This window comes from Oreochromis niloticus, linkage group LG1 (genome assembly GCF_001858045.2).
Source record: "Oreochromis niloticus isolate F11D_XX linkage group LG1, O_niloticus_UMD_NMBU, whole genome shotgun sequence".
Taxonomy (NCBI): domain Eukaryota; kingdom Metazoa; phylum Chordata; class Actinopteri; order Cichliformes; family Cichlidae; genus Oreochromis; species Oreochromis niloticus.
The window spans coordinates 4,338,543-4,362,990 of record NC_031965.2 but is presented as its reverse complement, the minus strand read 5'-3'; the positions used below and the strand labels follow the sequence as shown (position 1 = coordinate 4,362,990).

At 42.6% G+C, this 24,448-nt stretch overlaps 1 protein-coding gene and 1 long non-coding RNA gene across 2 annotated transcripts; both read right to left on the bottom strand.

Moving 5' to 3' along the window:
- Positions 1–19,861: 19,861 nt before the first annotated feature.
- LOC112847314 (uncharacterized) lies at positions 19,862–20,914 on the bottom strand. The gene is made up of 4 exons (XR_003220795.1): positions 20,855–20,914; positions 20,694–20,789; positions 20,043–20,123; positions 19,862–19,951 (listed from the first exon to the last, which is right to left on the bottom strand). It is a non-coding gene; the product is annotated as an uncharacterized LOC112847314 (long non-coding RNA).
- A 447-nt stretch (positions 20,915–21,361) lies between these two features.
- Positions 21,362–22,694, bottom strand: LOC112847737 (uncharacterized). The gene is made up of 2 exons (XM_025910044.1): positions 21,905–22,694; positions 21,362–21,820 (listed from the first exon to the last, which is right to left on the bottom strand). Exons 1-2 carry the CDS (start codon positions 22,446–22,448, stop codon positions 21,711–21,713), a joined length of 654 nt encoding a protein of 217 aa, XP_025765829.1. The 5' UTR covers positions 22,449–22,694; the 3' UTR covers positions 21,362–21,710.
- Positions 22,695–24,448: the final 1,754 nt, after the last annotated feature.

Genomic DNA, 24,448 nt, shown 5'->3' with positions numbered 1-24,448 from the left:
ACCTTTTAAAAAAAATATATTCATGGGGCCTTTCCATGGAATCCAGCTCAAACACTATAAAGGTAAGCAGCGTATTGTAAGTGATACAGAAAGACTTACGAAATAGTGTATTTGCAGTATATGAGCTTTCGATTTCTGTACATTGCAATATAGTCTACTACAAGAGTAGCAACTGCAACTACTAGCCTACAGTAACAGTAGGCCTATGGGCTTACTTTTACTGGGTTGGGTTGAACTCTTTGTCCTGCTTCTCTCACTGTCATTCCATGAACAAGACATGGTGTACAATACTTGCCTGAATTTCATCAGTAATGACTTTTCTTGGTCCTCCTCCCCCCTCTAACTGACTTTTATCCTGCCCAGTTGGTCTGATCGCATCATTAAACAAACGTGTGTTCAATTGTGAGTTGCTGTGTGTAAAAGATGACAGCTGTGTTGGAGTTGTGCTCACATTTTGCTGCCAGTGTTTACAGTTTTGCAATACAAGTGTGAAATGTGTTTAGGGTTTTGTGTGTGAGTTTTGCAAATTGTGTCTAAGTACCTGAACAGTGTTTAAGGTTTGGCCAAAAGAGTGTTTGATTGGGAAAAATAAGTGTAGGCCACTGAGAATTTGGTTTAGACAATGGAGTTTAGTGTTTTAGGAATGTAGAAAAACTGTAATCTATTTCCAAAATAAATACAACTGTTCTGATGGGAGTGTTTGTTACAACACTGGTTTAATTTGAAACGCCCTCAATATTACCACAGTGGCAATAACTTTTGGCAAATTCCACCAGATTGGCTACATTCCTTGTGACAAAGAGCTTTGTAAAAGTGTATGTAGGGCTACTGGGAGCTTTCTGCTCAGCCTTCGTGGTTTTGGTAAATGGTACGGCCTATTCTAGCATGCAGTAACCCCCAAATCCCAGACTTTTTTCATTTCTTAGCTACATAAATGCAGACAGCATCCACCAGGATTCAACAGAGGAACTCTTTGGCAAAACATATTTGGATGGAAGTTTACAGGTCAGCTTATCATGTGCTCTCCTACCTTTTGACAGAGGGAGCTGAATCAATGGTGTGGTGGGGGATCCCCTCTCCATGAAGACATGTGTGGTCCCTTCGTCATTCTGTTTTCCCTCCCCCTCCATGGTACTGTAGCTAAGGCTCCCCTCCAACAATCAGGTCCTTCATGGAGGCCATAATGACAAAATGAAAGCCAGTTGTGTGTCTGTGGAGGTTTTAATGAGTTTCAGAGCTGCTGTGGAAATGCTGGCAGTCCAAACACACAGTGGTGCTGCTGAAACACAAAGAGACTAATGGGAGGCTTGTAAGATTGTTGCAGGAGATCTGTTGTAGCTTTGTGAATTTTGCCTTTGATAGTAACTATACTGATGATGGGGATGCCAGCAGAATTCATGTTCCTGAGTTTGTGTCCTTTTGAGCAGGTCTTTACCTTTGAGTGAAGGATTAGAGTATGTAGCCTGGTGTGCTTGTGTGCAGTTCACCAGATAAACAGCAGAAGTGGGCTTGAACAGCAAAGGGAGGGGAACACATGAGTAGCACAGACAATGGTTACTGTGGTGAGGTTCACTGTTTTTAAAACTCACTTTATTTGCAATAGGAATAGGTTCTTTGTATACTATGCTTTCTATGTTCTTAGTGGCAGGGGCTAAGTTAAAAGGGACCGACTGCACTAAAGCCCACATTTCCTGTAGTTACAATGATTTCTGCTCTGGGGACATACACTGCTAAAACATGTAGATTATGCTCTTCCAAGCTCTGTGTAGGACCAATGCACTTAGATGTAAGTTCTGTAAACAAAGACAGTAGTTAAATATAATATCTGCACCGTCCTCTTTCACTTCCTGTTCCAAAGGAATGGGGAAAAAACTGCTGTCATTTCACACCAATAGAGCACTTGGCTCTCCCTCAAATGTATCCGTCTATGTACATTTTTCAGTCAGACAGAGGGGGGAAGAGGGGTTTTCACCCATGCAAGACCCACTGGTGTGCAGTCCTCAAAGATCCTGATTGCGCGTCACTGGAAGTGGATGACATATACGACTGCCCAATGGTTGACATGTGGGCTGGAATAGAGCAGGGAGTGATATTGGAGTTCACTGGGAATTGGAAAACCACAAAAAAACTTCAAAGATGAAAAAATAAAGCATGAAAATCACAGATGGTTGTTGCAGTGACATTTTTCATTGTTTTAAAATTCACTTTCACTTCAGCTCTTTGTATGTCAGAACTTCACTCTCCTTCGTGGGATGAGCAAGTGTGACCCATAGACTGGTAGTGACACTTTGTACACAGACAAGCATGCCCTGGAGTGGAGCAGACAACGGAAGCGCTCTCTCTGCTTCACCATAAATTCCGCTTACTTGTGGTTCCTAGGATATTTAAAAGTAGAATGGGAAGCTGAGCCTTCCCCTTTCAGGCCCCTTTTCTGTGGAACCAGCTCCCAGTTTGGATTCATGAAACAGACACCCTCTCTACTTTATGATTAGGCTTAAAACTTTCCTTGAACCCTCACTTATTTCACTGCAATAGGTCTAGGCTGCTGGAGGCTTCCCATGGTGCTTCCCACTGTTGCAAAGTGCTTGCTCATAGGGGGTTGTATAAATATAAAATACAATGCAAAAAGTGCTTAAGGGGACACGGTGGCATGGTGGTTAGCACTGTTGCTGCACAGCAAGACCACCATCAGGCCGCGGTCTTTCTGTGTGGAGTTTGCATGTTCTCCCTGTGTTTGCGCGGGTTCTCCCCGGGTACTCCGGCTTCCTCCCACAGTCCAAAGACATGCAGTTAGTGGGGACAGGTTAATTGATCAATCCAAATTGCCCATAGGTGTGAATGTGGGAGTGAATGTGAGTGCGAATGGTTGTCTGTCTCTGTGTGTTAGCCCTGCAACCGACTGGCGACCTGTCCAGTGTGTACCTTGCCTCTTGCCCTATGACAGCTGGGATAGGCTCCCCGCGACCCTGAAAAGGATAAGTGAAAGCGAATGGATGGAAGTGCTTAAGTAACTGTTGTGTTCAAAGGAGTTTGCAAAGAAAAGCGTCTGGACTTCTTTAAGTTGCTTGAAGACGTTTCACCTCTCATCCAAGAAGCTTCTCGGATGAGAGGTGAAACGTCTTCAAGCAACTTAAAGAAGTCCAGACGCTTTTCTTTGCAAACTCCTTTGACTACGATGACCTGGATGACTGAGAATCTTCACAGACTAACTGTTGTGTTATCTGGCATTATAAAAACTAAACTGAAATGAACATGTTGGCATGAGCTTTCTAGCAGTCAGAGTACAGATCAAACACACAAGAGCAAATATAGCAAATTATGTCAAAATAATGTCCAAAAGCATCAGTATGAGGGGCAGTACTGTAAAGCTTTCCATTTATCGGCACAGAATATTCAGCACAATATAAAATAACAGCTTGACTGACTAAGGTTTATTAAAGAGGAGTTTTTCTGCAAATTCAATCATTTTGTCCTCTAAGTCTAAACGTACATATTACTCAAGCTTATCTTTATAAGAATTTAAACAGCGATGAGTTGTTATGTGCCACAGTGTCCTGGTGGCTAGAGAAGTAGGTAGCCGACTATATCTCGCTATGCCCCCTGTAGCAGGGCGTGGCTTGGGCACGGCTGCAGGGGAGGCTGAAACACACCGGAGCGCCATCAGTTCATCACGCCTCCCCCTGTATAAAACGTGCCGGGACCTGTTGTTGTTTTTGTTGTTGTTGTTTGCGTGGCTGTTGGCTAAAAAGCTGCGGCCGAGTGTGTTGGAGTATACAGCAACTGAATAAGATAAGATAAAATAATAAGATAACCTTTATTAGTCCCACACGTGGGAAATTTGTTTTGTTACAGCAGAAAGTGGACAGTGCAAAGTTACATAGAAAAATTACATAGAAAAAAAAAACACTGGAATAAGATAAGAATAAGATACTGTACACAATAGAAAAAAATAAAATACTATATACAATAGAAAGAAATAGAACACAAATGCTATATACAATTGAGTATAATACAAAAATGCCAGAAAAGAATATTGCACTTAGTGTTATTGCTATTGCACATGTGTGTTTGATCAGTTGAAGTCTTTGTAATGGAGTCTGACAGCAGTGGGGAGGAAAGACCTGCGTAATCTCTCCGTCCCACATCGTGGGTGCCGAAGCCTGCCACTGAAGCACTGCTCAGTGCTGTCAGAGTCTCCTGCATGGGGTGGGATGGACAACAACTTGGACAACATCTTGTTGTCCAACAGGGATGACAGCTTAGCCACCATTCTCCTGTCACTCACCACCTCCACTGGGTCCAGAGGGCATCCTAGAACAGAGCTGGCCCTCCGGATCATCCTGTTCAGTCTCTTCCTGTCCCCAGCAGAGATGCTGCCGCCCCAGCAGACCACACCGTAAAAGATGGCTGAGGCCACCACAGAGTCATAGAAAGTCTTCAGGAGTGGGCCCTCCACTCCAAAAGACCTGAGTTTCTGCAGTAGGTACAGCCTGCTCTGCCCTTTCCTGTAGAGGGCGTCTGAGTTATGAGTCCAGTCCAGTTTATTGTTCAGATGAACACCAAGGTACCTGTAGCTGTCCACAGTCTGGAGGATGTTTGTGCCTGCGGAAGTCTACCACCAGTTCCTTGGATTTACTGGTGTTGATCTGGAGGTAGTTCTGCTGGCACCAGTCCACAAAACCATGGGTCAGTTCTCTGTACTCCCTGTTGTCCCCATCAGTGATGAGGCCAACTATTGCAGAGTCGTCAGAGAACTTCTGCAGGAAGCACTGGGTGGAGTTGTGGGAGAAGTCCACAGTGTAGATGGTGAAGAGGAACGGAGCCAGAATCCCTGTGGGGCCCCCATACTGCAGGCGACCCTTTCCGACACACAGCCCTGAGTTCTCACATACTGTGGTCAGTCAGTGAGGTAGTCCAGAATCCATGTAGTGAGGTGATGGTCCACTCCTGAGTTCTCCAGCTTGTCCTTCAGGACTGTGGGAAGAATGGTGGTAAAGGCACTGGAGAAATCAAAGAACATGATTCTCACAGTGCTCCCAGCAGTCTCCAGGTGAGAGAGGGAATGATGCACAAGGTGAACAAAGGCATCCTCCACTCCAATGCCAGGCTGGTAGGCAAACTGAAGTGGGTCCAGTAATGAGCTCACCAGGCACCGAAGCTGAGCCAGAACCAGCCGCTCCAGGGTCTTCATCAGGTGGGATGTCAGAGCCACTGGCCTATAGCTGTTGAGGTCCTTTGGACGTGGAGTCTTTGGCAGTGGTACAACACAGGAGGTTTTCCAGAGCTGTGGGACTCTCCCCAGCCTCAGGCTCAGGTTGAAGAGGTGCTCCATCACCCCACACAGTTGGTCTGTGCAGGACGTGATGACCCTTGAGCTGATGCCATCTTGACCCGCTGCCTTCCTGGCTTTAATCCTCCTCAGTTACCTGCTAACCTGGGTGGTTGAGAGAGACAGGCTGGAGCCTTGTGTTGAATGTGTGTTGGATGCTGTTATTGGGGGTGGGGAGTGGTGAGCAGGGTGAGTAGAGGAGGTGTGAAGTGTCTGAGGTGTCAGAAGTGGAACAGCAGCAGTGGGGGTGGGTGAGTCTGCAGCTGATGTTGAAGACTGCCTCATGGATGAATCAAATCTGTTAAAGAAATGATTAAATTAATTTGCCCACCTCACATCCCCCCCCGAGGCAGAGAGTTCTGACCTTTGTGGCCCGAGATGGTTCTGAGACCTCTCCAGACTTTGCCAACATTGTTTTGTTGAAGCTGGTTCTCCATCTTCTGCCTGTAGCTGTCCTTCCCTGTCCCTATCAGTCCCCTCAGCTCTCTCTTCACCCTTTTCAGCTCCTCCTTGTCTCTAGAGTTGAAAGCCCTCCTCTTCTACTTGAGAACTGCTTTAATTTCTGGCATAATCCAAGGTTTGTTGTTGGAGAAACACCGCACAGTCCTGGTGGGTGTGGTGTTATCCATACAGAAGTTAATATAGAAGTTACTATAAAGAAGTGTGTTGGAAAGTGCAAGTATGTGGACAGGTCCGTCATTCATGTCACACCCCCAAATCCCAGATTCAGTACTACTGAAACGCAAATCGTGAATTCTATCAAGCTCACTTATCTCTCAGTGGTAGAGAGGAACGGCAATGGAATGAGGAAGTAGGACACTGGGGATCAGAGTGTGGGGTTGGATGCCTTGATCAGTCAGATCAAACATCAAATGAAGCAAATCTTGCTCTCCTGTCTAAGCTTCCTGGAATGAGTGAAGTTAGTCACAAGAGAAACGGGGGTTTAGGGTAGGAGGTTAGCTGTAGCAGTATAAACACATGTTAACTAAATTATGTTACTTTTAGAAAATACAGCTATATGAAGGTTAGAGTACAAAACAGAATGCATGAACTAGTTTTTCAGGGTTAGACAGATATTGCGCAAATGCAAAAAAGCAGTCCTATATATTTGTTTAACATGAGAATTGAAGGACATATCCTGGTCAAAAATGACTCCTCACAGTGTTACTGGAGGCCAAGATTATGCCATCCAGAGTAAGCATCTGGTTAAATGCCATGTTTCTAAGATATTCAGACAAGCTCAGAGTGTATGCTATGGTATTCTAATGATACTGAATAAGTAGACTTGTAGTCAAGACCGCCTAAACCAAGACCAAGACAATACCAAGACCAGAGGGTATTGAGACAGGACAAGACCAACACCAAGACAGACCGAGTCAAGACCAAGATAAAGTCGAGACGAGACCAAGACCGAGACAAAAAAGTCTTTAAACTGCAGCCAGATGCTGCTTCGTTTACGGGTGTCGGGCATATTTATGTGTTTTTGCGATGCACTCGCACAGCCCTCTTCACCGCTGTCTACTGTCTCACTCACTTACTGAGAGGACAGACGCACACTCCACTTGACTGTCGCGTCTCTCACCCTCTCTGTTTTTCACACAATGATATTATTCTATATCCTCGCATGTGATTGGCCACAATATGGAGGGGTTGGAGCATAGCTGAGCCACTGTGTGAGAGCTGAGCAGCGAAAGGAAATTAAGTGAGGAGCCGGCTCTCGCTCAATGGGAGTCGACTCTCCTGATTCACTACAAAGCACTCTCTAAGCACGGCTCTTAGAGCTGATGCTTTTGCGCATGACACATTATCGAATGTTACGTTGTGTGTAATGGATACTGTTGACTCCAAATCTCCCGACCACTATGTCGATCTGAGACAGCAAGACCGAGACAGCGGGACCAAGACAAGACCGAGGGATCCGAGACCAAGACAAGACCAAGACCATGTAAAAGTGGTCTCGAGACCGGTCTTGAGACATCCAACTCTATGCATAAGGGAAGCATGTATAATGTACACAGAATTGGTCCTAGCACAGAACCCCATGGAACTCCATAATTAACCTTGTGTGAAAAGAAGCCTTCATTTACATAAACATATTGGAGTCAGTTAGATATGATTCAAACCACTGCAGACAGCGAAGAAGTAAAATTATTAACAAGATAATCGATTTCTGTAGGAGAAGAGTTCAGGTAGCTGATCTACACTGTGCTGGTGCATTGCATTGAAGAAGATAACAGTGCACTGTAAAACCTAATATTGTGTTTAATTAAAAATATTAAGTAGACTGAACTCAGGTTTTATCAACTTGTTATTAGAACTCAGTTGACAATACTTTTCATTCAAAAAGCTGATCAGCTTAGTTTTTCTAATTTAATACAACTCAAATAAACTAAGTAAGCTGGAAATTTTGCTTTTCAAGCCAGACGGACAAAACGATATGGTTTGAAAATGACATGCTTTCCTCCTCCCTTGCACAGACCAGTCCACATGTTCATGGCACAGACGTTATCTTGTGGAATATGCCAAATAAACCTGGGTGCAGCTTCAGCTCAAGAGATTATTGTTAGCATTGCTGTGATTCTTTACGTGATACACTGATTTGTTGAGTAAATGTTTACTATTATTCAAACTGTTTTTGTGCCTTCTCTCAATTTAGCACCTGGTTTATGAACTTGCTAGGTAGCTAGCCTAGCTTTCATATCACTGATGCTCTGTGTGCGTGCTGTTGCCTCTTGGCTCATGTTACTTAAAAAAATTAACCCAGCAGCTTTAAAAACATTTTTATAAAAGTCTCGCAGTAAAATTTACTGTTGTTTGTTGGAAATAGAAACGTGAGCAGCTACTAGCTAAGAGCCCAGACGAAACTTTTCTGTAAGGTGCAGCCGTTAGGTGGCAGGGCTTGTTTTTAATCCATATGAACATTTATAACATATGAACTGTATATTCTTAACTCCTGTATTTATTTTAATGCTTTCTGCCTGCTTTTGAACATCTGTGGCACCTGTTAATGTTAAATCTAGCCTTTCTTTAGCAACATAAGCAAACTGTTTTTACATTGAACCAATATTTCTGTTTAACTACACTTTAAATAATAATAATAATGATGATGTGTATTTGTTCTGTTAAAAATTGTATTTAGATACAAGTTTTGTTGTGAAAACCCAAAGCCATAAACCAGATGAGTGGCCTGTTAAATGGTTAAAATCTAAGTTGGCTTTATATTTGAAAATAAAGTAATTTAGCTTGTCCTTCTAAACAAATAAGTTGCAAAGTTGAATACTCAGAAACATTTTGCAGTAGCCTATGGTAAATACAAATGCTGCCACATGTTTTATCTGGTCACTGTGTCACAGTTCTGTGTCTTTGTGACCCAGCACTGTTCTGAGTCCTTGGTTGTGTTCTTTTGATTATTGTGATTTCTAGCTTTTAGGTTTAGTTCTGCCCTTATGTTTATTTTCTTGTTCCCCCAGTCAGCCATGTCTCTTGTCTCCCAAGTCCCATGTCTCTGTTTCCCCTAGTCAAGTCCGCATCTGTCATGTTTCCTCTTTTACTCTGAAAGTCTGTGTCCTAGGTCATTGTATTGAGTTTTGCTTCCCCTTGGTCTTGTCATGTCTGATTACTCCCAGCTGTGCTCTCCTTCTGTTCCACATTCCCTAATTACCTCAGTATGTATTTAAGCCCTGTGTGTGTGTGTTGTTTTTTTTGATTTTTTCCCCTGCCAGTTGTTGCGTCCTCCACGTTTGTTGTGTGTGTATCCCTCGTCTTCTATCGTCAGGTTATTTCATGCCACGCCATGCATCCCCAGTCTAGTTAAACAATCCTAGTTTGAGGTTTTTTTTTTTTTTTTTATTGTCAAGTTTGTCTTGCCAGCAAATAAAGCTGCCATCTTAAGTTAATGTTTTGTCTCGGAGTCCTGCACTTGGGTCCAGCCACTGCCAGCCACACAGCTCATCGTGACAGCAACCACAACATGGACTCAGCTCACCTCGAGAGAGAGGTGGACCTTGCTCGCATCCTCGGACTGATGAGTCACATTAGCCACGCCTCGGATTTGCAGACATTTTCAGTTGGACTGAGTGCAATAGAAGCAATATTTGAAAGAAATCCTCACCTGCACCAGCTCTCCATGGCTTCGGAGTTCAGCCGTTTGCTGATCCAGGCTAAGGAGGCAGTCCAAGCCCGGGAGCTGGCCCAATTCATCTTCACCTCCTCATCCACGCCGCCTCAGTCACAGCGAGCAAGCCCTCTCACGCCGTTGCAGCGGGTGGAGCTTTCTACAGCCCCACTGCAGCAGCTGCAGTCGCAGCATCGTACTCCTTCCTCCCTCACACTTGGTTCCGACCACCCCTCACCTGCCTCATGCCTGGCAGGAATGTGGTCGGAGGATGAGGGGCCGGTCACTGTTGCTCTGACACCCTCTGTTTCCTCTGCCGCTCCCGTTTCCAGGAGAAAGCAGCGTTATCGTCGTCGCCGTACCTCCGGGTGAGGGCAACTGTGACCCTGCTGACTCCTGCACCCATTTCAGTTCCTTGGGGGGAAAGAAGCAGAGGAGGAGCTAGCTACTGCACCTACACTGGCTCCCAGGCAGGGGCGGATCTAGAGAAATTTTCTTAGGGTGGCATGAGGGTGGCAAAGAAATCAAATGGGGTGGCAAAATCAAAGCCTTTTTTTTTTCAAACACATATGCAGGTGGTTTCATATGGTTAAAATAATTCAAATGCAGTAAGTATACACGTTTTTCATATAAATATAGTCTATAACTTACTGTCTGTAGCCCACATAATTACACACTTTAGTTACATAAAACATGTGAGTTTTGATCTTATGTACTGTATAGCCTGTATAATAAATAAATATGTAGCCCAATAAGTATAAAATCCAGAAAGCTACACAACATGGGGCGGTTCATTTACAAACACAAGTCTAACTTAAGTTTCACACTGTTTTTGTTAGAAAACAATCCCATTGTTACATGCTTAAATTACACAAAATGTCAGAAATCTGCACTGTCATGAACATAAATTTAAACCTAATTTTTCATGATTTGTTGGATTGACCCACTGAGGTCTGAAATACAACCGACCATTTTTGACTCCCTTTTGAGTTTACATTTGTATTTCACCCTCAAATTGTTTCATTTTATTTTTTTCCCCTTGCCTTGTTTGGTATCATTCTTTTCAGCTCAACTGAATTTAGTAGTTTTTTTCACTGACATACTGCATTAGTATTACTGATCTGAAATCACACAAAGAACTTAAAATTCTAGTAGTATTTTTTTTACTGTAAAAAAACCCACAGACATGTTGAGTAATTTTTTATAACTTGAAATGCAAATATAAAATGTACATTTTGTAAACATATATAACTATTTATCTAAAAATGCAGCCAATACACCTGCTGTTTTTTTTTCATTTTGTACAACCATTTAAAAATATTACTAAAACAAAAATGAGAGAACAATCAGGTTTCGCAATAAGATGTCCCACAAATGATGTGTGCCAGTAAAAAAAAAAAAGTTTGTCCACCAAAAGACAGAGAACAGCACAGGGATAAACCTGCAGGCCTGACAACAGGTGTATCACTCCGCTGGTTTTCTACTTAGTGACAGTGTTTACGTTGCAAATGTGCCTTTGTGACATTCATTAGTGCCCTCACTGACACACAAAACAAAACAACAACTACACAACAGAACAACTACACAAGACAACACAACACACTAACTATACACTCCACACTAAACGTCACAAATCTCCCACATCAAAAAACTCTCTTGCTCTCTCTTTCTCTCACTCGCTCGCTCGCTCTGTCTCGCTGCCGTTACCGTCACTCCCAAAACTCTCCCCTCTTCCTAAACAACCAAATCCCACGTGTTGACTTTTTTTTTTTTTTTTTGTTAATTGGTCGACATGGTACATTTTTCCACCGATGGGAAAGAGGTGGCATTTTTTTCCTTTCTTTACTGTTTTCGCGCTGTCCTTAGAAAACGCTTAAAACACACACACGAAAACGTGACGACAGTATTTAGAAAAAAAAGCTTGGCTTATATATATTATCATAACTCTGGATTTACTGGCCTGTAATTAAAATTTAAAAACTTTGAAGTCCGAACTTTCAATATGGGCTGAAATAGAGACTCAGCGTGGCTGCAGCTTGTTGCTATGTCAGCTTAAATTAGTCATGTGATTTGGAGGTGCAGCGTTTCCGTGGACCACGGAGGGTTAATAACACTCACCTTCCTTCCATTTCCAGAGTGTAACAGCCAACCACCTGTGTAAAATCCGAAATTCCCATGGTGTTGTTCAAAATGTGCTCTGGCACAATCATAAACATGCTTGCTACTGAAAACAAGAAAAAAGCAGATCCTGCTATGGGCTGAACCATTTGTTAATGGTGGAGGGGGGGAACACTATGCAATATATTCAGTTTTAGCATTTATATTCACTGTTGACTGTAACTACGCTCAAAGTGTTAATGCTATCTTATTTTAATAAACAACACTGTCATATGCAAAACTGGGGTGGCACTTGGGGTGGCAAGGGATCATTTTAGGGTGGCACTTGCCACCCCATGCCACCCTTCTAGATCCGCCATCACTACCACCAGCACAACCATCATCAGGACCACCACTACAACTTCTGTTTCAGTCAGCTGCCCAGCCGGTAGCTATTATTTAACTAGTTCAACCATCAAGTCAGCTACCTGCGCAGCCAGGGGTTTCTGCCACGCCGCCATCCGGTCCAGCGTCGTTGCCTGTGGTTGTCAAACCCTCGTCTGGTCCTGCGGTTGCCATGCCACCGCCTCGTCCATGTCTTACTCGGCGTCGGTGGCCACTTTCCAGGCCACTGACTGGACTTCTTTGCCGGCGTAGACAGACTTTGGACCTGCTTTATCGCCACCATCTTCCACGTAGTCAACCCCCGGAACTGTTCCCACGCCACCACTGTCTTCCGCGTGGTCGGCCTCCGGATTTGCTTCGTCGGTATCACCGCCGCTGCCGTCTGTGTGGCCGGCCACCTGAACTGCTTCGTCTCTGCCGTCGACCTCCGGGTCAGCCTTCTGAATGTTGTGCCTTGGACTTTTGTGCTGTCGGCCCCCAGGCCTTCTTCTGAACTGTGTTTATGGACTATTTCCTGTGCTACTGTCCCCTTAATGGATGTTTTGTTTTGGTCTAAAGCTGCTGTCTTAAGTTAATGTTTTGTCTCGGAGTCCTGCACTTGGGTCCAGCCACTGCCAGCCACACAGCTCATTGTGACACACTGGGCTTATTAGAAACTTTATATATTGGAAGTTAGCTTCTAACAAGCATGTAATGATTACATTTAATTTAGGTGGCCTTTTTTAAAAAACGCATATCTCTGTAGGCCTAAACTGACGGAAATGCAAGTGAGCGAAGAGGGGAAGGAGAGATCCACAGATGGGTTAGGGCTGCAGCTGCAGTGATGCGACCGCTGTACCAGTCTGTCGTGGTGAAGAGTCATTCAAGAAGGGCTCAGAGTAGAGCTCCTACCTGTCCACATCGAAAGGAGCCAGCTGAGGTGTTTCAGGTAGCTGACAAGGGTGAACTCCTGGGTGAGGTGTTTTGGGTGTGTCCTAGGACCAGGACACGCTGGAATTCCCCTGGATAACCTGGAGGAGGTGTCTGGGCAGAGGGAGGTCTTGGGCTCTCTGCTTAGGCTGCTAGCCTCTACGACCCAGCCACAGATAAGTGGAAGAAAATGGATGGATGGCATAATTGTTTGTCAAATTTACAGTATTTTTTTTTTTTTGGGTGATAGTGTTGTATAGCAAATGCAGAAATATATGTTTTAAGAAGAGCAAATATAAGTTGGTGTTCTAAGAATATGATTGTTTCCTTGAAGGGACATCAGGAAAGGTGAGCCCTCCGTCACACATGGTGTGGTCACCTGCAGGTTAAAAGCTATTGCGTCTCCAACCCACGTCCACTTCTACTGTACTTAAGGGAAGTTGGGACAATGTTAAACTCTCTTCTACACTTGACAGTCATTCAGGCAGTAATGCCAGGACTGGAAACAAGCCATCCTTAAAATATTACAACATACCAAGCTTCTGTGTTTGAATGCAAAACAAATGTGTTTGTCAGGTTTGTGAAAGCAGGACCTAGAGCCGGGCGATATGACCCAAAATTCATATCTCGATATTTTTTTAGCTGGATGGCGATATAAGATATATATCTCGATATTTTTTTTTAAAGCCATAAAGTAAGAACAAAAAGAGAGTTCTTAGTCAAAGCTGTGTCCCAGATGTCACACAGGCACTTTTATTAACATACAGCATAGATGTACATGAAAAAAACTACTCAAAAATAAATTATGAGCATTTATTAAATAATGATGCTCTATAAATAAAAGAAAACTATGCTGTTTTGTGCATAACAAAGAGCTCACAATTGTGCAGTCAAAATGTAAACTAAAAGACGCTGAGCATAATAACATAGACAGATTTCACAGCTGTTCTGTTCCCAACTTCTACTGCGTGACTGACGGCCTGGAGTTTGAAATCCGCTTCGCAACCATGTCTCTGAACAGGTGCCATTTATGGTCCTTATACACACACAATACGGTAATATTATGTTGAAGCACAGTACGTATTACTCCGCGAGGCTCCTCGGTAGCCGTAATGCTCAGACAATCCATCAAGCAGTGCAGCTCCGTAGCTTACCAAAGTCGAACTAAAACATTTTTTGACAGATTGCTGTGCGCTGTGTATCACATAAAATCGGTTCGCGGTCATCAAGCACAACCAGAATTCATACAAAAGGCGCGCAGTCAACTTTTGAGAAAATGAAAGGATTTCAGGCCATGCATGGTGTTAGCGTGGCTAGCTCGTTAACACGTTGACGCCGTCCAGCCCCACACACGGGGCGATGCACAGTAACTCATTAACGGAGATTTGCCATGTCCATCTTGTCGCTGCCTGCACGTGAAGCGATGGGGGAGGTGGGGGAGTTGTGTTCAGTGAAGGAGAGGCGAGGTCGAGTAACGTTGTGTAAAGACAAAAGTGGACGAAAGACAGGCAAACTTGCGGCTCCACAACTATAATTATAACGTAACATAGACTATATCGATATAAAGGATATTGTCACATCTTATATCTCGTATAAAAATATATCGATATTTTTTAAAAACTCGATATATCGCCCAGCCCTAGCAGGACCCATATTTGCAGGACTTCCTGTGTAGAGTACGGTGCATTTATTTACACTGAATAAAATGACAACAAGTGCAACAATCCTTAGTATTTACATTGATGTTAAAATCACCCACAATAAATTAATTAAATTGTAATTTTATCTGAGCAGAGCACTAAATCAAAAAAGTAAAACCAAGGTTGATAGATAACAAGAAATAAAATTGTTTTTTGGGCTTTGCAGCTAGGGTGGACCAGTCTAAGCATCAAGCTTTCAAATGAATTAAAACTCTGTCTGGGTCTTTGGTTGGTTAATAAGCTGGAGTAGAAGAATATTGCTGCCACACCCCCTCCTCGGCCTGTGCCTCGAGGATTCTGACAATTAGTATAAGTCAGTTTAAATGAAGCCAAACAATTAACATAATCATCCTCTACAAGGCAGACTAAACCAACTGATGATCAATTATTAATTCATAATGTACTAACAGGGACTAACAAGGAAAAAGACCTAATGCTTAATAATCCACATTTCACTGTTTTACTCCTTGGTGCAATTGTGGATACTATATTTTTCTTTCTCTGGGATTTTTAAAATGTTTGAATCATTTTTTTTTGCTGATTTTTGGTTTGTTTCTTGTTGGTTTGGGAGCAGACACTGTCTCTAAGGGTTTTGGGGGTAGAACAGAAGGAGAGAAGCTACAGAGAGGCATGTAGGACTGCAGCTTACTTTGTCACTGTTGAGGAAAAACAGAGTTTTTTAAATGGACTAACAATGAGGTGGAGTTGTTGCTGTGAGTAACACAAAAGTACAAAGTTGCAAAAGCGAGTGAGAATTAAAGAATTTGAAGAAAAGCTATCTGAAGCATGTACAAACTGATATTAATCTTTAATAGGGCTGTCAAAATTGAGCGCAAACAAAACAAACGCTGTATAATGCCCTCCGCTATCTTAGTTTAATTGGCCACATGACTGCATCACATGACTAAAATGTGTCATCGTTTCCAAAAAGGCTCCGGGTTCGCTGTCCACACTGCGACGCGAAAACGGTGTTTTCAAATGTATCCGCTTTGGAGATCGTTTTCAAAACGCTGCATTTTCTTTGAACGAAAACACCGTCTCAGTATGGACGGAACGCCAAAACGGAGAGAAAAAGATGCGTTTTCAAACCAAAACGTATTAGTGTGGACATGGCCTTAGATATCACCCTGAGTAAACACACCTGAATCAAATGAATAGTTCATTACCAGGCTTCTGGAGAACTTCGAGAAATGTTGAGGAGGTAATTTAGCCATTTAAATCAGCTGTGTTGGATCAAGGACACATCTAAAACCTGCAGGACACCGGCCCCCGAGGCCTGGAGTTCGACACCTGTGGAGTAAAGCATTATATGAATGTATGTGTGAATGAGGCTTGTAGGAAAAATAAATTTGGCTTCTAGATTCTCCTAGACACTGTTGGGATTATTCCGAATTAGATTAAATTTAAAAAATAGTAGTCAAAGGTTTATGACTGAACCAGTCACTCAGGTGTCACTCTCTTAGCTTATAATTGTGGTTTCTAACTTGTAACCCCTGCTTATCAATTTATACCCCTAAAATGTTAAAACTATAGATTTGTTTTTAACCACATTATTGAAATGAGAAATTTCTGAAGTATTTGTTTGATGCAACATAAAATAAAGAGTTCTTTTTCAAAGAGCATCAAGCGTTCTTTAGTTGGGCTTATTACAACTTTCCTAAAAGGAAGCAGATAAACAAACCTCTAAAACTGCTTTTAAATTCACAGTAAACAAATGGGTAATGAGTAATCAAAGCAATGAGATGGGCATATGGATTAAACTTTAAAAAGTGTTGTATCAAAGCTACAACAATGTGGCTATTAAAAATTAGAAAACCAGTAACAAAGGATTTCTAAACACAACAGTATGCCAAACTCCATCCCTCTGACAATGTGCTGTGGTGATGGAATTTTCTCGAGTGCCTTATTACACTGTTAAATAAAGTGTCTTTGCTTAGAGGAACAGTCCTGTAAATCCGGCCTGCTTTTCTTACTCAAAGTGGTCATGAACCAGTTTTGTTCTGAAACTGTGTTTGCCCCAGCAGCTTTTAAAAGTAACCTTTCCCACATGCCCGAATTAAGGCTTACTAGATCAAGCCTTCTAATGTGCCTGCGTGGGCAAGAATAAGCAGGTTGGCGTCTGTGGTGGTGAGAGATGACTTTGAGGAAAGTGAAAGCACATTCCTTTTAGTTTTCCCATACACCACACAAGCATAGTATGATGAGGAATGAATGCTATCTTAGACTGTAAGGAGATGCAAATGTTACATCTTATATCTTGTCTGTCTTGTTTGTTTTTATGTGCTTGCACTTTAGGTCAGCAGGTTAGACCTATACTATTGCTATATATGACAGGAAACTGATGTTTTACGTTCATATACTGTTCCAAAAGAACACTTAGAGGAAACATCACTTTTTGACATAAAAAAACATGAGCAGCTACTATTTTGGTGAGTGCAGCGTTGAAATGAGGGACACATAAAGACTGTTAATGATAGAAATAATGTGATAAACAGTGTTATTTGGTTAACTGGCCACTATTCAAGGCCATCATTACCTTTATATATTGTGTTTTAGCTTCTTCTTATTGGCTTAATCATTTAGAACATGATATACCATCAAAATAATACTGAGAGCTACTGCTTATTTAGTGTTTAATGTGATCTACCAGATCAGGATTTTCTGTGTGGTTTCCACCTTTACATAAGATGAAACAGGAAGCTCTAGAAGGAAAAAAAAAACAAAAAACCTTTCAGCTGTTCATTTTTGTCCAGTTGTCTAATGGAAGCTTTGCAACGGCTTCCCTCTCTGTAGCCAGACACTCTTGGCCAGCTGCTGCAGGTGCTTCCCGGTTGTGTAATGAGTAACAGCCAGTGGGCTTTCCCCTGTACAACTGTTCTGTGCTGCTGGGCGTAACGGAGGGTTGAAATGCAAATAATATTCAAATATGCAAAAAATATGAAAATCTGTTCCACAAAGGGCACATTAGGGCTCCAGGTTGTGTAAAATTTTCCAATCACCTCTGCTGGCTAACAACCAAAGCTATAAACTCTATGGTGCTGTGACTGAGACACAGTTCAAACAATAGTAAAAAGGAATGCATTTAATTCCAGTGTATCAACATCTAGATTTTAACAGAATAAGATAAGTGTTGCTTAAGTCTTCTCAAGTCTTACATTACTGTTCAAAAGTCTTGGCTCATCATTTCTTAATATTTTTATTTTAGCTTCAGCAATTTATTGGCATACCTGCAGTATGTAGCTTAAACAGACTTGGGCAGCTTTCTTGTAATTTCTTTAAGAAGTTTTCAGGAATAGTTCTCTAGGCTCTCCAGGCAGGTAATGTTCTGGTTCTGTGTTTTCCAGTTTTCTAGTTTGAGCTTCAAGTTTTGAGTTTCTAGTTTAGTTTTCTTGTATTTCATGTTAGAGTTTTCTACAGCAATAAATCTGCCGTTTTGAGTTTATTCCTTCGTGTACGAGTCCTGAGTTTCATCCTGCCCGCCACACACCTTGACACCTACACTGCTTCAATGATGTTGAGGTCCAGGCTGTGGGGAGGCCAATCCATGGCCTCCCCATAGATAGTGTTCCACTGTGTGCAGTGTGTTTTGGGTCATTGTGATGCTGAAATATGAAGCCACTGCCAATCAGATGCTTTCCAAGTGGTATTGCACAATGGATCAAAATCTGACACATAATTCCATGAATTTTGACAAGACCCCTTTGAAATCCCCTTTGCAACAGGGGCAGCCCCAAATGACCCCCTACAAGCAGCACTGTGCAGCAGTGGGAAGAAAAAACTGATACAGCCTCTTCTGCCACATTAGATCAATCTCTCTGGGCTCCTGTGATCCATCACCTCCATCACCTAGTGGGGGAGGAGGGTTGTTGTTTTGTCCTGCCTTTGTTATTGTAGTCGATATGGGGTTGGGTACAGACTTGCAGTGTCTGGGGATTGTCACGGGCTGCGTCTTTTGGCTAAGCATTTTGAGTATCATGCCTTTTTGTATGATGATGTTCTTGTTTGTATAGTTTAGACTTCAGTTTGTTCTGTTGATATTGAGTTCTGTTTCCCTATTTAGTTCTCGTCTGTCTAGGTCATCCCATGTTTGTGTTTTCCCCATCATGTTGGTCATGGTGTCGTATCTTCCATGTGCGAGTCTGTCAAGTCCCCTGTATTCAGTCTTGGGAAGGTTACTTTTAAAATGCATTCCACTACAGATTACAGAATACATGCCCCAAAATGTAGTTTGTAATGTATTCCATTAAATTACTCAATGTGAGTATTCTGAATACTTTGGATTACTTAATATATTGTCATGCTTTTTACAGTTACATTAATGTACTATTGCTAGGTGGTTTATTACTATTACTGAAGGCTACTCCCCATATCAATACCAACTAGATTATTACATCTTAATATAAAAATGAGTAGGGTTGAGGTAAGGCTGCACTTTTTGCAGTAATCTCAAACTATTTCTGTATCAGTAATGTTTTCTTTTTGTCTGCTTTCAGAACTGCACATGATTATTTGCAGCTAGCAGGTTGTTGTTGTTAATGCTATCCATAAAGTTTAACATTCTGCACATATAAACTAACCTCAGCTAACGCCAGCTAACAACGTTAACTCGGTAGCGAGTAGCCTTCAGTAATAGTAATGAATCACACAGCAATAAAACACTGAAGATACTGAAGTGGCACATAACCCAGGTAGCTACCACAACTAAAACAAGGTAGCTGCATTTGGCTAACATTAGTTTTTAAAAAAGAACTTCCTTCCAGATGTTTCTTTAGGTTTCTTTTTGACGTTATTTCAATAGGAATGAGCAGTAGGCAAACACAGTCAGTTCACAAGGTTTAATGCTAATACAAAGCAAAATCTTTCTAAGCAGGTAACAGTAGCACCCAAGACAATGAAAAGCTCTACCTTATTAAATACATTAAAACTATAAAATTGTGCGAGTTTAAGTGGAAAACAGGATAAGTGAATGGTAAATGGCCTGTATTTATATAGCGCTTTACTAGTCCCTAAGGACCCCAAAGCGCTTTACATATCCAGACATCCACCCATTCACACACACATTCACACACTGGTGATGGCAAGCTACATAGTAGCCACAGCCACCCTGGGGCGCACTGACAGAGGCGAGGCTGCCGAACACTGGCGCCACCGGGCCCTCTGACCACCACCAGTAGGTAACGGGTGAAGTGTCTTGCCCAAGGACACAACGACCGAGACTGTCCAAGCTGGGGCTCGAACCGGCAACCTCCCGATTACAAGGCGAACTCCCAACTCTTGAGCCACGATCGGGGCAATCGTGGCTCAAGAGGGAAAGCTATTAAAAACGAACACCATGCGCCACACGTTAAAGGCATGGCAATCCACTCTTCACCCCAATTGGGCAAAGAAAGGGGCAATCTGTAAATTAAAACAGGACATCACTACACTGAACAGTTTACCTCAGAAGGAATATCCCTCCTACTTTGCTTCATATCTGTTTTTCAGTTACCTGTCTCCAGGTTAGGGTCGCACCCTAATAAGTATCGGCAAGTGGTGGCAGAGTCCACTACAAGTTTTTCCAGTTTTCTTCCTACAGGGGTACAAATAACGTTAAAACTCTACCAAAACTCAAGTGGGATCTGCTTGTCATGCCAGTAACATTGGAAACCATCAGGACCATGAATGTTAAATTTCTTTCTCATCAGAGAATAAAATTTCCTTCCACCTTTCAATGTCACATGTCTGGTGGTCCCTTGCAAAGTCCAAATGGTCAGTACCAGTAACGGCCTTAATTTGGGTCGAGGATCGTTCAGTGTCTTGACGGACAGCCAGTTGGATCCTGTGCAGTGCTGGTGACATTTTTTTTTTTTTTTCAGTCTTCCATCTGACTTTTTTTCCCATAATCCTCAAGATCATTTAGGAAATTCCAAATGACTGTCTTACTGCGTCCCACCTCAGCAGCGATGGCGCGCTGCGAGAGACCCTGCTTATGCAGGTCAACAACCCGACTACATTCAAAAAGGGAACTTTTTTTGCCTTTACCATCAGAACATCATGACAGTGTGACTACCTGACAGAAAATGACAATCAATCCATACTGAACAGTTTACCTCAGAAGGAATATCCCTCCTACTTTGCTTCATATCTGTTTTTCAGTTACCTGTCTCCAGGTTACGGTCGCACCCTAATAAGTATCGGCAAGTGGTGGCAGAGTCCACTACAAGTTTCTCCACAGGCATAAGACAATGTTTTCTTCCTACAGGGGTACAAATAACATTAAAACTCTACCAAAACTCAAGTGGAACATGTTCTGTGACCTACCACTCCAATAGAAGGCTATGGAACCCACATCAAGCAAATAGCACTGCTTAGACCAGGTTCACACAAGAGATCGACTAATTACCTGCACCTGTGCTTATAAAGGGGAAAAACCCAGCCCAGACTCGGGTCTTGTCACATTGTCACATGGCAATGCATGGAATTACCAGAATTAAAGAGGGGATAGCCTAACATATCAAACAGGAAAAGACCGCCGTGTAATCCATTTATTTCAACAAAGTAACCGTATTCTAATTATCACCCATTTAAACGGTAACTGTAACGGAATACAGTTACTCATTTTGTATTTTAAATATGTAACACTGGTACATGTACTCCGTTACTCCCCAACACTGCCTGTGTTTAAGTCTCTCTCGCCCTTTCTGTGTTTCAGTGATGTCATTGTCTCCCCTTTTGTTTACGTTTCCCCTCCTTGTGTTTCGTTTGTGTCATGGCCTGAGGCCAGTAGGAAAACTGACTCTAAGGCAGACAACACTCGGAGGCGCTGGGACTGAGGGTGACAAAGCTTTATTTACAGTGGTGCAATTAATGTAAACAGCGAATGACGGTGAGAGGTGCTCAAAGTGCTTACCATAACTTAGAATTGCTCAACGTAAACGAGGAATAACTCAAAAACACTCATGAGGAACCGAGGGCTAGCGGCAACCTAAATAAACTTAAAACACACTAGAAACTCTACTCTGGAACACGAATTTAAATATAACATTAGCTTAGAGGCCCACTATGATTCATAATACTCCGCTTGGAGACACAGTTTTAATTCAGAAATTCATAACCCTTTACTTTGAAACACACATGGCTGACTTGGCATTTCTATGAAACAAAACTATAAGGAGCACTAGAAGTGTCCGTGGGGCTGTCGTGGATGGAATGGAGAACCCGACACTGGGAAATCTGTCAGTGCACGAACTCCTGAGGAGGGAGGGGGCAGAGGTAAGGGTTTAATCACTGAAAAGTGGGAAGAACAGGTGTTAGATGCAGGACAGGACAAGCTGGTCCAAAAACACTCGCAGTGACAGTAAACAGTCTTCCTCATGCGCAGGCGGAGGCAAAGCTTAGAGGGGAGGTGGTCCGGGTGAGGGGAGATGATTATCCTGAGCACTGGGCAAGGAGGCAGGCAGGTAGGCATGGAGAAACTGTGAACAGACCAGCGCTGAAATCCTAACAGGTTACGGCAGCGGCTTGACAACGTCCGGAGGTCCTCTGAGAGTGGAGAAAGCACAAACGTTAGAAAACACATGAAACTACTACAAACTGATGAAACTGTGGAAGCCCTGACTGACAAAGGTTTGCAGACGATCTGGCGAGGTGTGAGTCTGAGTGCTGGTCTTAAGAAGCCGGCAATTCCAATTACGCTCAGGTGCAGCCTGTCAGCATGATGTGGCGGCTCCGCCCAGGGGTGGAAATGCCGGCCCTGTGGGAAGGCCCAGCACTTACCCGGACCATGACAGTTTGGTCTCCCCTGTTTGCAATGTGTAATTTCCTTGTCATTTAGGTTCCCCTTGTGTCTCTGTCCTGTATGCCCTTCTCTGTGTTTGTGTTTTAGTGTTCCAATGCTCCTCCTCTTCGTGTTCATTCCATGCTCCTCTGTCTGTCATGTTTATCCATGTTCTCCAGTTCCCTCTCTCCCTCTCTCGTCCTCTATCTCATGTTCCCTTGCTCCCCCTCTCGTCCTCTCCTTAACTATCACCGTTTCAACTCTGTGCGTCTTAGTCTGCGTGCTTCCTGTTTTATTTTGACAGTCTCGTGTTCTGTGTTCAATGTGTTTAGTTTCGCTTCCCTTGTGGCGTCATGTTCATTTGTATCAGCTGTTTCCTCATGTATTTCCACTTCCCCCTCCTGTCTGTATATAGTCTGTGAGTTTTCATTCATTCTGTCTGTTGAGTTCACATCATGTTTCCATGCCTCCATGTTTTCTCATGTTCAGGTTTTTCTCATGTTCAAGGTTTTATGTTCTTTGTCTCTTGTCTCCAAACCATTATGGCGCCCCCTCCACTGTGGCACCTAGAAAACATCTCAGGTGGGATCTGCTTGTCATGCCAGTAACATTGGAAACCATCAGGACCATGAATGTTAAATTTCTTTCTCATCAGAGAATAAAACTTCCTTCCACCTTTCAATGTCGCATGTCTGGTTGTCCCTTGCAAAGTCCAAATGGTCAGTTCTGTGGCGTTCAAGAAGACGAGGCCTTTGAAGACGATTTTTTGTTTTTGAAGCCCTTCAGTTTCAGATGCCGTCTGATGGTTACTGGGCTGCAGTCAGCACCAGTAACAGCCTTAATTTGGGTCGAGGATCGTCCAGTGTCTTGACGGACAGCCAATTGGATCCTGTGCAGTGCTGGTGACATTTTTTTCGGTCTTCAATCTGACTTTTTGTTTTTTCCATAACCCTCAAGATCATTTAGGAAATTCCAAATGACTGTCTTACTGCGTCCCACCTCAGCAGTGATGGCGCGCTGCGAGAGACCCTGCTTATGCAGTTCAACAACCGGACTACATTCAAAAAGGGAACTTTTTTTTGCCTTTACCATCAGAACGTCATGACAGTGTGACTACCTGACAAAAAATGACAATCAATCCATATTTTTGCACAGGTTTGGCCTTTTAGAGGCATGTGGTCTTAAACTTTTGATCTGCACTGTACCTACTTTTTAAATAAGTACCAGGGCAATAACAGTTTACTATTACATCACTGAGTCCCTCAAAATGTGCCAAATTGATAGTTGTAGAAATTCTTTAAACTCATACTTGTAAATAGCAGATTTTTAGTGCATAGTGTTTGGGTAGAAATAAGGGCTGTTTTTTTCCATGATGGTATGAGAAAACGATGAGAAAATCTATGTTACATGTTATTCAAGACAGAAACTTTACTTTATTTCAAGAACTTGTATCTAAATATGGAATTAGCAACAATAAAATAGCTTGAAATACAGCAGTTGAAATCATATAGAAAAGATACCCAATTAGCTGGAGAAAAGTAACCTTTTGTTACTTTCCCTCTTCCCCTGGACTTTTATAGGGGAACGTAACATTAGAAGTTCCTAATTGGGTAACACAATGTTTAAATCTCTATAGCCCAAACTGTTATCAAAAATATATGTTATTGCTAAAAATGATGATTCAATTTCCCTTCCAATTAGAGTATGGCAGGGAGATCTTTCCAATCCAGATCAAAATTTCTGGACAAAAATATGGTTAAACACAACTTATAAATAAAAACACTCTCTGCTTCCCTTAGATACTGAAATGAGATGGCTAGGTCACCGTTGCCTCTGGTTCTCTGGGGCACTTGCCCTTTGGCCATGAGGGTTCTATCCTTCTCTGACTGGAGTAGGCATGCTGTTGTCATCAAGATGTGATGGTCCAGGTCTCCTCTGTCTCTGCCCTAGTGGTGTTTCTGACAGAGGTGTCATTGCAGCTTGTCACCCTCATTACCAAGTATATTTTGTGACAAACAAACACACACGCACACCAGAAAAATATTGTTGGGTTGTTTATCCTTTTTTTTTTCCCATTTCCTTTTCTCCTTTCAGGTGCTGTTTGTTTCCTGTATGTGTTTGGAGACCTATTGTACTTT

What these genes read in the sequence shown, in the direction of transcription:
- LOC112847737 (XM_025910044.1), bottom strand. Translation starts at nt 22,448, where the DNA reads ATGAACACGAAGAGGAGGAGCATTGGAACACTAAAACACAAACACAGA. An exon ending in TTGCCTCCGCCTGCGCATGA is followed by an intron (nt 21,821 to 21,904) that starts GGAAGACTGTTT and finishes CCCACTTTTCAG; the next exon opens with TGATTAAACCCTTACCTCTG.